The sequence below is a fragment of the Schistocerca cancellata genome, chromosome 8 (genome assembly GCF_023864275.1).
Source record: "Schistocerca cancellata isolate TAMUIC-IGC-003103 chromosome 8, iqSchCanc2.1, whole genome shotgun sequence".
Classification (NCBI taxonomy): Eukaryota; Metazoa; Arthropoda; class Insecta; order Orthoptera; family Acrididae; genus Schistocerca; species Schistocerca cancellata.
The window spans coordinates 377,336,950-377,352,261 of record NC_064633.1 but is presented as its reverse complement, the minus strand read 5'-3'; the positions used below and the strand labels follow the sequence as shown (position 1 = coordinate 377,352,261).

General features: G+C 39.4%; 1 protein-coding gene across 1 annotated transcript in view; it reads left to right on the top strand.

Annotated features, from left to right (window-relative positions):
- LOC126095261 (RWD domain-containing protein 2A-like) overlaps positions 1 to 14,236 on the top strand; it is a 94,776-nt gene extending 80,540 nt beyond the window's left edge. Inside the window, exon 4 of the mRNA XM_049910020.1 lies at positions 14,181 to 14,236. Coding sequence (XP_049765977.1) covers positions 14,181 to 14,221 — 41 coding nt within the window. The 3' untranslated portion in view covers positions 14,222 to 14,236. The remainder of the gene's footprint in view (positions 1 to 14,180) is intronic.
- Positions 14,237 to 15,312: the final 1,076 nt, after the last annotated feature.

The window sequence follows — 15,312 nt, the reverse complement described above, 5'->3', positions numbered from 1 at the left end:
AGTAAATGGAATAAGAAAATGAGGTGGCGGTACCATAAGAGGAGATGACAAACAATAAACGGCAAGAACACGAGCCGCGGATGGCTCAACATGTAGTTTGTTGACTTTCTGCTGCCTGCAATGAAAATAAGAATACATCCACACAAGGAGCTTACTATTACATTTCAGTTTACCAAATATAGCTTTATTGTCTACTAAAACAACGTCTTTGTAAGGTCTTAGTAAATACCAAAAGTACAATTTGTCATTTTTAGAACTGCTAGCCGGCCACTGTGGCCAAGTGGTTCTAGACACTTCAGTCCTGAACCGCGCTGCTGCTGCGGTCGCAGGTTCGAATCCTGCCTCGGGCATGGATGTGTGTGACCTCCTTAGGTTAGTTAGGTTTAAGTAATTCTAAGTCTAGGGGACTGATGACCTCAGATGTTAAGTCCCATAGTGCTTAGAGCCATTTGTACCATAGATCTGCTAGGAGATAATTTATGCCTGTTGATAATCCTGTAAATAAGCATAACTGATTGTGCCTGTTGAGAATCCTGTAAGCAAAACTGGACGCAGGGAAATGTGGATCAGAATTTTATTGTAGTCTGTTATCTCAGAAATGTTTGAAATTCTCATTTTTTACTCATCTAATGATTTTCATACTCTTCTAAGGTTTTGTACCATGAACACAATTATGTTGTTGTGTATACAATGTCAGTTGAAATAATTGAATGATTTGAAGTGGAATGATCATATAAAATTAATTGTTGGTAAGGCGGGTACGAGGTTGAGATTCATTGGGAGAGTCCTTAGAAAATGTAGTCCATCAACAAAGGAAGTGGCTTACAAAACACTTGTTCGACCTATACTTGAGTATTGCTCATCAGTGTGGGATCCGTACCAGATCGGGTTGACGGAGGAGATAGAGAAGATCCAAAGAAGAGCGGCGCGTTTCGTCACAGGGTTATTTGGTAACCGTGATAGCGTTACGGAGATGTTTAGCAAACTCAAGTGGCAGACTCTGCAAGAGAGGCGCTCTGCATCGCGGTGTAGCTTGCTCACCAGGTTTCGAGAGGGTGCGTTTCTAGATGAGGTATCGAATATATTGCTTCCCCCTACTTATACCTCCTGAGGAGATCACGAATGTAAAATTAGAGAGATTCGAGCGCGCACAGAGGCTTTCAGACAGTCGTTCTTCCCGCGAACCATACGCGACTGGAACAGAAAAGGGAGCTAATGACAGTGGCACGTAAAGTGCCCTCCACCACACACCGTTGGGTGGCTTGTGGAGTATAAATGTAGATGTAGATGTAGAATGCATTTCTGTTTTACAGTGTATAATTAGGTTCATGGTTTCTTGTCACTTTCAGCAGTAATCACTGTTACGGCTGTTATCAGGCTTCATATTTATATGTATCTTTATTTTTATTTGCTGTTTAATAATTTTTATTTAATATTTATTTGTTATTTAATAATGCTGCGATGGATTAGACACAGTACTGTGTTCCCGACACTAAATTGTTTAGTACCATATGTTGCCCTCCCCTATTGCTTCTGTTTTATTTGACCCTCATCTCTTTTATAGGGTATCAGTATTGAAGATACTATTTTATGATGTTTAAGAATTTAAATATTGTGACATAGTCATTAATGAATATTAGGTTCTGCAGTAATTTCATTTTATTCATAATATTTGACTCTCATCCTCTTAAAACCTTTTTTGAACAGTATACTCTTCGACTTTCAATGGTAACTTTGAGGTGGGAAATAACACAAAACTGAAACTGGACATCAGCAACCATAAGTGTGACCAATATAAACAGTCTGACAGAATACCAACATTATAATCTCCACAAACAACATAAACTACTATACAGTTCTGCATAAATTGGTTATATAAGTGTTTGAAACATCTGAAAGTATTCCCTGAAGGTGGCATTTGGAGATATTTCATGTCTAACCTTTGAAGCCCCAGAGCTTCCAGCCATAATTGTGGATAAGGCTACTGTCAGTTGTTTCATACTACGCCAAAATATCACTGCTCCTTCATATTTGAACAGATACACAGTTTTCAGTTTTATGTCCTCAGAATCAGTGGCCCATTCTGCATTTCAGTAACATATTATGTGGCAGTCCTCTGCTGTGAAAACCAGTGGCTTCATGTTCTTGGTACCTCTTAAATACCTAAAGCGCCACTTGACTGCCTGCCTGTTTGATATCCACAGATTATTACAAAAGTAGCTGACAATTCCTATTGAATAAGCTAGGTCTGGGCTTGTTCCTAGTTGGGCATATATGAAACTTCCAATGGCTTCATGCTACAGTATGTTCTCCATAGCTTCTTGCTCTTAGTCTTTTTTTGTTCTCGTATTATGAGTCACTACTTGGTTATTGGCCAGTGATCTACATACTGGTTATTCTCTTTCATGTTAAATGTTGAGAATTTGCCCCACATAGAGAGGTTTGTCTGTCCACAACCAACTTTCTGCATCTATAGCTAGTGGTTCTCTGGGCTTCCTGGTAATTTGGTTACTTAAACAATTAGTAACTCCACCAAAATCTTTCAGCTAGAGTTTTTCTCTTATTTTGACTAGAATCCTGGCCCAGTGACTTTGAAAGCCTGCTGGAGGACATGGAATTGTATCTTGGCTACTAGGCAGAACTGTTACAGCACAAGTGCTAACACTGCCTTACTGCAGTGCCACATAGAATTCCACTGCCCAATTGGAGCTCACAGCCACCCTATAAATTCTGCCATATAGGAACATGGTTCTCAGTGATATATTCATATCACAACAATCTGTTGTCATAACACATTTTTGGTTTTTGACCTCCACTTTCACTAAGTTTCAGGCTTTCTCACTCTGGATTATTTGTTGCACTTTGTTTTGTTTACACTTTGGCCTCCAACCAGTCAGTCCAGCTTCATCGAGTTCCTTTTGAGTCGTTCTTTGATTGATTGAATCTTGGAAAAGTAGTTTGTTTTTGAAGACTCCTTTCTCTTTTGGATTTTTTACTAAAAATTATCATATCATCCACATAAATGTTAACTGTTGTAATGTTTGAATCATGATTTTTGGAGTAGATACATGGGTTAGCTGCTGACTTTTTGAAATTTAGATTTAACAGTGTACTGTCTAATTTCAAGTCCCAGCAGTGGCCACCTTGCTTCAGTTCATATACTGGCTTTTTCACCATTTTAATACCACTATCATCATAACTTAATCCACTTTTGAAACTTTTACACAGATATCTTCATTTAAGTCATCCTGTAAGAAACCTGTGACAACATCTAGGTGATCGATGTCAAGAGTGTGTTTAGCACCATAGCAAATAAATACTTTAGTGGGTTCTGTCTTATAACTGGTGCAGATATCTCATCATAGTCCAGGCCTTTCTTCAGAGTACAAACTTTTACTATTAGCTATGTGTTATAGCATATAATGTGGTTTTTCAAATCTTTCTTAGTTTTAAAGACCTCTTTCTCATTTATTGAGTTCTTGTCTGAAGGTAAATTGGCAAACTCCCACATGTGGCTCTCTTTTTAAGATTGCTCCTTCCAGTGACAAAGGACTGGATTCAGTTGAGTATTTAGACTGATGAGTAATGAAGTCGTACAGGTTCTTTGGCTTTGGAATTCTTGGTGATCGTTGTATTGGCCCATATTGCTGCTATTGTTCATTATCATAATTTGCATTATTGGACTTGATCCCTCATTGTAGCTAATAGTCATTGAAGTAGTTCTTGATGTGTTAGTATAAGGATTGGCATCAGTTTCTTCTAATTGAGTTGATATTTCATTCTTTTTTTTTTTTTGTTCTGTGAATGGAAAGAATAATCAACATGGTGAATCATTCCCTATTTATGCTGTTTAGAAGTACCTTCATCCAAATAATCTCTCTTGCCTTTATAATTCCTTGGTAGTATCCTACCAAGATAAACTCAACAGATATTTGTCCCATTTTTGTTGACTGGCTTCCATTATGTGAACAAAGGCTTAGCTTCAAATATATTGAGATACTGAAGATCCAGCTTCTTGTTTTTCCAAGCTTCTTCTGGAGTCTTCATTTAAAGCCTTAGTTGGAGATCTGTTAATTAGGTGGACTGTAACTGGGACTGCTTCTGCCCAGAATTTATTTGTCAAAATTGCTTCGAAGCACGGACATTGTGCTTTTTCTATTATTGAGCCTTTGTAATAGTCAGCTACTCTGTTTTGTTGTAGTGTATATGATGCTGTAGTCTGATGTCAGATCATTTCTTTCTTGATAAAGTTTATCTGAATGTTGTTCACATACTCCCTACCATTAAGAGTGTGAAGAGTGCAGGTCCTTTTTGTGGTTTGCCTTTCACCACAGATTTGAAAGACATGAATCAGCTGTGGTACTTGATTTTTATTTGTGATAGTAGTATATACAAACATGCAAATGAAGCAGGCAAAAGGGAAAACAAACTTCTAAAAAATGAGACTGGCGGGATGTGAAAAATGGCTAAGCAGGAATGGCTGGAGGACAGATGCAAGGATTTAGAAGCATATATCACTAGGTAAAGGCAGATACTGCCTGCAGGAAAACTGAAGAGGGCTTTGGAGAAAAGGAAAGTAACTCTTAGAATACCAAGAGCTCAGATAAAAAACCAGTCCAAGGTAAATAAGGGAAAGCTAAAAAGTAGAATGATTATGTAGAAGGTCTATACAAGGAAGACGAACTTGCAGGCAATATTACAGAAATGGAAGAGGGTGTAGATGAAGATGAGATGGGAGATATGAAACTGCGGGAAGAATTTGACAGAGCATTGAAAGACCTAAGTCAAATGAAGGAGTAGGCAACATTCCATCATACCTACTGATAGCCTTGAGAGAGCCAGCCACGACAAAACTCTTCAATCTGGTGTGCAAGGTTTATGAGACGTGTGAAAGACCCCAGATTTCCAAGAAGAATATAATAATTCCAATTTGAAAGCTGGTACTGACAGTTGTGAATATTACCGAACTGTCATGTTGTTAAGTCATGGTTGCAAAATACTAACACAAATTCAGCACAGAAGAATGGAAAAACTGATAGAAGTCAACCAAGAGCAGTTTGGAATCTAAAGTAATGTAGGAACACACGGGGCAATAATGACCCTATGACGTACCGTAAAACATAGGTTAAGGAAAGGCAAATCTACGTTGTAGCGTTTGTGTACCTAGAGAAAGCTTTTGAAAATGTTGCTTGGAATACTCTCTATGAAATTATAGTGGTAGCAGGGATAAAATATAGGGCACAAAAAACTTGTACAGAAGCCAGGCGGCAGTTATAAGAGTTGACGGACATGAAAGGGAAGAATGGTTTAGAAGAGAGTGAGACAGATTTGTAGCCTGGAGAAGGAGTTAGGGTTCAATGAGAAGAAATAAAAATTTTGAGATTTACCAATAACATTGTAATTCTGTTGGAGCCAGCAACAGACTTGTAAGAGCAGCTGAGCAGAATGGACAGTGTCTTGAATGGAGGATATAACCTAAACATCAACAAAAGCAAAACAAGGATAATGGAACATAGTCTTATTAAGTGAAGTGACGCTGAGGATATTAGATTAGGAAAAAAAAGACACTTAAAGTACTAGATAAGTTTTTTTTTTTTTGGGGGGGGTAAAGTAACTGATGATGGCCAAAGTAGAGATGATATAAAATGGCAATGGCAAGAAATTTGTTGACATCGAATATAGATTTAAGTGTTTGGAAGTCTTTTAGTAAAGCATTTGTATGGAATGTAGTCATTTATGGAAGTCAAATACAGATGATGCTGGCTGGTGTGGCCGAGCGGTTCTAGGCGCTTCAGTCTGGAACCGCTACAGTCGCGGGTTCAAATCCTGCCTCGGGCATGGATGTGTGTGATGTCCTTAGGTTAGTTAGGTTTAAGTAGTTCTAAGTTCTAGGGGACTGATGACCTCAGAAGTTAAGTCCCATAGTGCTCAGAGCCATTTGAACTATTTGAATCAAACACAGATGACAAACAGTATGGGCAAGAAGAGATTAGAAGCTTTTGAAATATGATGCCACAGGAGAATGAGGACGTACTGAATAGAATTCCAGAGAAAAGAAATTTGTGGTAAAACCTGACTAGAAGAAGAGATCAGTTGTTAGGACACATTCTGAGACATTAAGGGATCATGAATTTAGTGTTGGAGGAAAGTTTGGTTGGGAGGGGGGGGGGGGCAGTAGAAATTGTAGGAGGTGGCTAAGAAATGAATACAGGAAGCAGATTCAGAAGGATGTAAGTTGCAGTAGTTATTTGGAGATGATGGGGCTTGCGTAGGATGTAGTAGCATGGAGAGCTGCATCAAACCGGTCTCCAGACTGAAGACCACAACAACATCATGCAGGTACTTTCCTGGAAAAAGTCATCGGTTGAAGTAAGGATGTGTTTGGCTTCTCCAAAGGACCTAGTTTGCATCAACCCACACATGTCTCCAGATATTAGTTCAAGAATTTCGTTGACTCTGGAATTAGTTCATGAAAAAGAAAGCGTTATTTGTGGACCCTCTAAGCATGGGATGTTAACTGCTCATTCTTATGAAATGCAGACCTTTTTGTAGTGCATGGATAGCTTCAAAATGCAGATGATCTAGTCTTTTAACCCAAAAGTCTGCATTGTATGACAAAATACTGATTTTGTTTAAAAATTCCAGTTTTGTTGTTGGTCTAGTCAATACATTCCAATTGCAAATGGTGCACTAGCAACTGTGGTTTTGGATGTATTGTAAGTTTGGGAGTCTTGCCTGTCAAATAAAACTGAATGACCTTTTTCTATTGTTTTACTAACAGGTAGTAGATCCGTGCTAAGATGAGGTATGTACAGAATATCTTGTACTTTAATCATACCTTTCTTGAGGCCTATGGTCTGCCTGCTTAGCTCGGTGGTGACATGCTTGCCTCCCATGTACTGGGTCCGGGTTCGATTCCCGGCCAAATGGGAGATTTTCTCTGCTCATTGACTGGTTGTTATGTTGTCCTCATCATCATTTCATCTTCCTCATCGGTTGCAAGTCGCCCAATGTGGCGTCGACTGAAATAAGATTTTCACTTGGTGGCCGAACCCGAATGGGACCTCCTGGCCAACAATGCTATATGATCATTTCATTTTTTTGTGGCCTATGAAAGCACCATTGTATGAAAATCTGTTCCTTTTACAAGTAAGTTGTCAGTATTTGCTATTACAACTTGAGAACCTATCACTGTTTTAACAGTATTTTCATAACTTTGATATTGGGACCTCTGTGATGGTTTACCTCTGTCTACTGCATACCATTCAGTCTGGATACTTTTACATGCAGCTGCATTTGATAGAAATGTCTGGTAGTTTCCTGTCTTGGCTGAAGTTTTTCCATCAGTTTCGTTGTTGCTGCAATAATTTTTTGCCAAGTACCCATACCTGCTTCAATTATAACACCTAGGACAGTTTTGGAACACAGCAGTTCCTACTACTTCCTGTTGACTTACAGCGCAGCGTCACCAGTTTCTGGTTAATTACAGGCATCATTTATTTCTTGGAGTAATTTATTTTCTAAGGAATCTCCTATGATTGGTAAGCTCAAATTTTTGTGGCTCAGAGTCATTGGTTTATATCCTTCTGGTAGCTCTTCAAATTAAATACACCTAGTCCATTCTTCTCTAATTCCAAAGCTCAAGCCATTCAGTTTTTGTGGTATGTAAATTATTTTTCACACATACTCTTCTGCTGCCCCAAATAAGTCCAGTCCAGTGTCAGCTATTTCTTTAATATCCCTATTCGTCAGAAGAAACCAAAGTCTCTGTAGACTTCTGTTAGCTTGTCCCATGCTGCTTTAGCAGTAGAGATATCTTGCAGATGAACATACGAGGTCTGTGCAAAAAATTCCAGAACTTTGTTCGCAAAATTTTTTATGCGTACCTTTTACTTATTGTGTATAGTCTACTTTGAAATCCTCTCCTCTACATTTAATGCACTGCTCCTAATGTCATTTTCACTTCTAAAAACAGTCTTGGTATTCCTCTTGCTCGATATTGCAAAGCACTGTCTGTTGATTTTCTTTTATCTCATTTATCATTGCAAATCTTCTTCCTTTCAATAGAGTTTTCAACTTTAGAAATAAAAAAAAGTCTGCAGGGACCAGGTCTGGCGAGTACAGAGGACGGTGCAGCATAGTGATTTCATTCTTTGTGTAATATTCATGCACAGACAGGGATGAATATACAGGTGCATTATCGTAATGCAAGAGCCATTAATTGTCTTGCCACATTTCAGGCTGTTTACTTCTCACAGGCGTCCTCCTCCCTGTGGCACAAAGTCATGATGTACTAATCCTTCCAAGTCAAAGAAAACTTTCAGCATGGCTTTGACAGTTGACCTGACCTGACGAGCTTTTTTTTGGTCATGGAGAACATTCCCCAATCCTTTGTGAAGAGTGAACTTGGGTCTCAACATCATAACCATAGACCTATGTCTTATCACCAGTTACGATTCTCTTAAGGAACATCTTGTTCTCATTTCCGCGATCCAAAATCTCTACACAGATTGTGAGGTGGAGGTCTTTCTGGTCTGGACTCATAAGCCATGGGACAAACTTGGTGGCAATATGATGCATTGCAAGATGCTGTGTCAGGATTTCATGACATGACCCAACTGAAGTCTTACAGTCTTCTGCAATCACTTGGACAGTCAGTCTTCCATTGGCATGCACAATTTCACAGATGTTCCTGAAATGAGTGTCTTTGGTTGGTGTCGAAGGACATCCTGAATGACAGTCAACTTTAACTTCTGTTTGGCCATTTTTAAACCGTGTGAACCATTCATAACATCAAGTACGGCTTCAGCACTCGTCATTGTAGGTTTCCTCCATCATTTGGTGTGTTTCTGTAAAGATTTTTGTGAGTTTCATGCAAAATTTAATGCAAACACATTGCTCTGCCATCTCGAAATTCATAAACTGTGTGACACAACATTCTCCTCAATACAGCACTGAACAATAATTAACAGACATAAAATATTGCAACTTCCACCAGTTAAAAATTAAACACAGGCATGTGCAGGTATGTCAACTGCATTTCGCTCCAGCACACCACTGGCGCAAAATTCCGAATGTTCCAGAATTTTTTGAACTGGCCTCATATATCAACAGATGGGCAGAGAGTATAGTTTTGGCTCATGCTGTGCATACTTTACTTGCATTACGCAATCACACAATTGTTTGTGATCTAGGAACATTTGGATTATTGAACTACCATATGCTATAGTTTTCTCTTCTCCTCAACTTTTCAATCAGACCCACTGAACTGGTATTTAGAGAAATCGTTGTGTCAGCGATTATGTCTTGCTGTTAGCAATGCGCTATTGCTAATTTCTGCTACAAACAATTTCCTGGGGAGCACAACCACAGTTCAAGGGCACTGTGAATGACAATAACAACACTCAATCACCATTGAAATTATAAAAAAAATTATAAGAATTAAAAAGTCAAAAATGATGAGGTGTTTCCGAGGACATGTAGATGTATTAAGGTGCTTTATTTGCAACTATTGGTTTTGCACCAGTGTAGGTGCATCTTCAGGTTTATAATGGTTATATTTCCATAATGTAGATGGACAGTTACAGAGTTCCAGCTTTCAGGAAGTTATCCATGTTAAGAGTCAAACCACTTTGATGATTTGTCAGAATAAAATTGAGTACACCAAAAAGATGCTTGTCAAAATGTACAAAGCATGACTGCTGAATGAGCCAGGCTGGATAACACCCCATAGGATATATTATAAGATCTGGCAGACACTAGATGTGTGAAACCAAAGTAAGTAAAACTTAGAATCATATCCATATAAGTATATAGTGCAGATCACACATATTACCTGATCTCTTACGGGACTTGGTAAGAATGTCTTCCACGAGTAATGAGTGTGTTGGGTAGGAACACTACGAATGTAGTGTGTGGACATATAAGGTGAGAATGTGGGTCTCGTGGGAGGCATGCACAAGATAGTCCCTGCAGTCGCACTATCCTCTGTGCCCTCGGTGGCTCAGATGGCTAGAGCATCTGTCATGTAAGTAGGAGATCCCCGGTTCGAGTCCCAGTCGGGGCACACATTTTCACCTGTCCCCGTTGATATATATCAATGCCCGTCAGCAGCTGAAGGTATATATAATTGTAATATTGCTAACAGTCTGATGTGGTGTAAGCAGCCCATGGAGGCTAGTGATAGACTGACATCTTTTTAAGTTTCACTTTCATTGGTTTTGTACAGCTGATTTCTACCGGATCTTACAAGACGTTCTGGGGGTGTTATCTGCCTTGGCTCATTCAGTAATCGTGCTTTGTTCATTTTGACAAGCATCTTCTGGGTGAACTCAATTTTAGTATGACAACCCACCAATGTGGTTTGACTGTTAACATGGGGAACCTCCCAAAGGCTGGGAGTCTGTAACTGTCCATCTATATTATGGAAATATAACCATTATAAACCTGAAGATGTGTATACACTGACTTGAAACCAGTAGTTGCAAATAAAGTGCCTACATACTCTACAAACATCTCATCATTCTTAAATTTTTAATTATTATAATTTTTATGATAATTTGTATGGTCATTGAGTGCTGATTGTTATTTATAATTTCTGCTGGCCACTAATCTGGTATTTTTAGAATATTAAACCAAAATATGCAGCCATGTCTTGCAGAGTAATTACAAGCAGTGTCTGATTAGAAACAATACATTACACACATTAACAAGATAAAAGTGTAACACCAATCTGCAGCACTTGCTTTGTTAGTTTCAGGTCGAACTGTAACTACATAAAAGTTGTGTACAAGGGTTGAGGATTAGGAAAAGGAAAAGGGGTTGGTGGAGGACAGTGAGTAATGGAGGCTGTGACCAGGAGATTGATGCATTGAAGAATGTGCTGGAGGGACAGTTCTACACATGAAATTCAGGAAAGCTAATGCTATTAGGGTAGGATTCTGATGGTATGTGTTTTGAATCAGCCATTGAAACTTGATTGTGTTGTGCTGAGAAACATGATCTGCCACAAGCTTTTACTTGGTCACAGTTTGACAGCGGTCATTTATAATCAGTGCACAAGTGGTAGTTTGGATCAGAGCTGGAATGGCAGTTCTGTTTGGATTAATGGGATAAAACTTCCACCTGCATCTTTTGTATGGATGTAATCCATTTGGTACAGAACTGGGAGAAATAACAGTGTTATCGTGGATTAGGATTTTTCACTGGCTTGAGAAGTGATAGGATACTTGTGGTGGGGTAGGAGGGATTTTGGAGAATACATTCCTCATTTTCTAGCAGAGCAAAAAATATCAGTGCTTTTGCCTAATAGGGATGGGTGTACCAGTAGGTGAGTCCTTTGAAGAAAATCACAAGTCCAAATACTGACTTGTATTGTATACCGCTGTAAGAGCATCCAAAAGCATTGTGTGTGTGTGTGTGTGTGTGTGTGTGTGTGTGTGTCAGATTTTTATTCATTTAAAAATTTTTTTATCTCATAAATTTTATAAAAATATTTAAGTAGAATTATTGCTTAGCATTTATTGTTATCTGTGGCAGTATTATTTTTACTTATTGTCTTCATAGATGTTGCCACTGATTTTCTTTATAGATGGTGTCATGAAAGCAAGAGTCAAAATACACTGATAAGCCAGAATATTATGAGCACTGACCTACTATCAATATAAACCCATCCAGGCAATAGCAGCACCACCTAGGGAGGAATGACTGCTAACCAGACACAAGCACGGTGCATGTAGTATCAGTGAGCATGCTGTTCGTGTGCAGAATGGGGAAGATGTGCGATGTATCTGAGTTTGACCTAGGATGGATTGTGATGACCTGGAGGCTCGGCACAAACATTTCGAAAACTGCGCTACTTGTTGGGTGTTTGAGGTGTGCCTTGGTGAGTGTCTTCAACAAGTGGCAAAACCAAGGTGAAACCATTTTCAGACATTGTGGGGGTGGGCGGCCACCCCTCATCACTGATGTCAGATGTCATAGGCTGGGCAGACTGGTAAAACAGGACAGGTGGCAAATTTGTGGCAAGACTTTAATATTGGACAGAGTACAAGTGTGTCTGAAAAACACAGTGCACTAAACACTCCTAACAATGGGCCTCTGCAGCCGACAACCCATGCATGTGCCAATGTTAACACTAAGACATCAGCAACTCCAACTGAAAAGTGCATGTGACCACTGGCACTAGACATTGGCACAGTAGCAGAGCATCATGATGAATCCCAATACCTTTTTCATCAGGATGATGGGGGAACACGAATCCGTCGTCTTCCAGGAGAACAGCTCCTCAACACCTGTACTGCGGGTCAGAGACAAGGTGCCAGCAGCACAATTATGCTCTGGGGAACATTTGGGTGAGCATCCTTCGGTTCACTGCAGCTTATGCAAGGAACAATGGTGGCCAAGGAGTATTGTACACTGGTTGCAGACCCTGTACATTACCTTCATGACAATCAAGTTTCCCAACAGCAGTGGCATTTTTCAAAAAGATAATTTGCGAGTAGTGTGATGGAGTGATTTGAGAGCATAGTGACGAGTTCCAATTGATGTGCTGGCCCCCCAGCTCACCAGATCTGAACCCAATCAAACACATCTGAGATGTGATTGAACATGGCAGCAGATCTCATCACCCCCCCCCCCCCCCTGCCCCCCTTCCCCGAAATTTACGAGAGTTAGGTGACATGTGTATGCAGATGTAGTGCCAACTCCCTCCAGCGACCAAGCAAGGTCTCATTGCTTCAATGCCATTGTGTGTCACCACTGTTATCCATGCCAAAGATGGGCATACTAGCTATTTGTTAGGTGGTCATATAATGTTCTGGCTGATTAGTACACACTTATAAGCCATAACATTATGACACCTGCCAACTGCAAGGTTGGATGCCTCTTGGCAGTGTTAAGGGCATGTGTCACAGTAAGAAAAGTATGTAGGCCAAGCAGAAATGTATGGGGGATTACCCTAGCGAAGATATGTGCTGCAAATGGAGTAATCCACCGAGATAAGCGACTTTGCCAAAGGACATATTATTATTACATAGAGCATGTGAATGAGTATCTTGAAATTGGCGAAGCTGGTCAAATGTTAATTTGCTACAGTTGTGAGCATCTTCGGAAAGTGGTAGAAGGCCTGTGAATCTACCACTAAGTGAAAGTGTTTGGAAGTCTACAAATCTTCACAGAACATTTGGTTTGAAGGCCTGTCTGCTCTGTGAAATGGGATGGATGATGATCTGTGGCACTTATGCTGAAAGAGCATGTGTGTTTCGGAGCACACCATTAAGTGCACATTGTTGACGAGTGTTTCCACAGCAGACCACCCTTGCATGTTCACATGTTCGCCCTATGACATTGTCAGTTATGATTGTAGTGGGCTCAGGATCATTGAGATTGGACTGTGTATCACTGGAAACATGTCAGCTCATTGTATGAATCATATTTTTGCAACACTAGGTCAATGGTCATCTCTACCAAGACTGTCATCAAGACAAACAATGGGTCAAAACAGGCACTGTGCCACGATGCAGATTGGTGGGAGCAGTATTATGCTATGATAGGCATTCTCCTGCACTTGCGTGTGACCTGTGGTAGTAATCAAGGACATCAGATCAGCTGCGGACCACCTGCATCCCTTCATGCTTGATGTCTTCACTGAAAACAATGTCATGTCTCAGCAGTATAATTATCCTTGTCTCAAAGCCAGAATCGTGCTGCAGTGGCTTGAGAACTGTGACAGTGAATTCTCATTATCATCTTGGCCACCAGATTCACCTGATGTGGATCCAATGGTTTCCGTCTGGGTCACTGTCGAGTGCCATTACCGCATACACAAATCAGCAGCTAGTTGTTCAAATCAGCAGCTAGTTGTTCATGGGAACTGCATGACTTGTGCGTAGACACCTGGTGTAACATAGCTCCACAAATATACCAATGAACTGTAGAATCAATGATAAACAGAATCAGTTATATATTGCATTACAAATATGGCCCAACAAGATATTAAGCAGCTGCTCATAATGTTTTGGCTCATCAGTATATAACTTAGTAGACAGATCCTAGGATGAATTATGTTGGTTCGATTAATAACTATCATTAAAAAAATTTAATTTATTTTAATTGTCAAAAAATATAATCATATTTTACTCCACATTTCACATAGATTCTATTCTAATTACACTATTTAGGTGGCCCTAGTGACAGTAACTCTGGTAACAGGGAGTTGTGAACCCAGAATCCCAATATTCAGAGATCCAGTACTTTGTGGTGAGTGGTTATTATATCACCTCGTTACTAATATTCAGAAGTCACAGAAGTGGCTACTAAAATGTATTTTTAAATTAGTTTTGAATTTCTGAAAGCTTCCAATTTTTCCCAGTTACATTTGTGAGAAACTTGTTAATACTATTATGTCACAATAAAGATAGAAATACAAGATTCAAATGTAAATTCCTTTTTTACTGCTGCTATTGTGGTTCTGTTTATGGCATTTTATTTGAAAATGACTATTTGCCATGGATAACATTTAAGAGTAAATATAATGTGTGGGACAACAGAGGTTAAAAGTCAATGCTCACGTATATCATTTGCTGGCTAGACTGGTTTTAACATTTATGTCATTTTCAAAAGCTCTTTGCCAGTGGCTGTGTCATTCAGTAGTAGGATTGTTCATCTCAGGCCTCCTACTAGAGCCTGTAGTAGCCAGTGGTTGGGTCAGTATGTAGTAGGATCCTTCATCTCCTCAGGTCTCCTGTTAGAGCCTCTGGTACAGTGGATCCCAACCTGGGGGTAATTACTCCCCTGGGGGGTAAAACGAAATTTTCTAAGGGGTAAAAACTAAACGATTTGATTCTTTTTCAGTCATGAAACTAAATTATTTTCAAAATATCATTACTATTATCACAAGTTTGGAAGACTATAATATTGATTATATAAGTTATCAATAATTACTTTTCCTCAGTTAGTAGCATTAAAGTGGTGGAGGTTATAGGTTACTCACATAGTCCACCCACTACACACGTATGTTGTGCTCTGTCCTCTACATCTCTGATGATAAAAGTGAGACATATACGTAACAAATGCTAAATATCTCGAGAAAATGTTTTTTCCAAGTCGTAGATAGTACCTGCAGTAGTCTAGAAATAAGAAATTGCTTCATTACTCACAGTGAAAGAGAAAAATGTATTTATTGACAGCGTGACACAGGTAAGGGCTACTATAGTGCTGTACACAATATTATTATTATTATTAGTAGTAGTAGTAGTAGTAGTAGTAGTAGTAGCAGTAGTAGTAGTTGCCGTGGTCAGACACAATGCATTA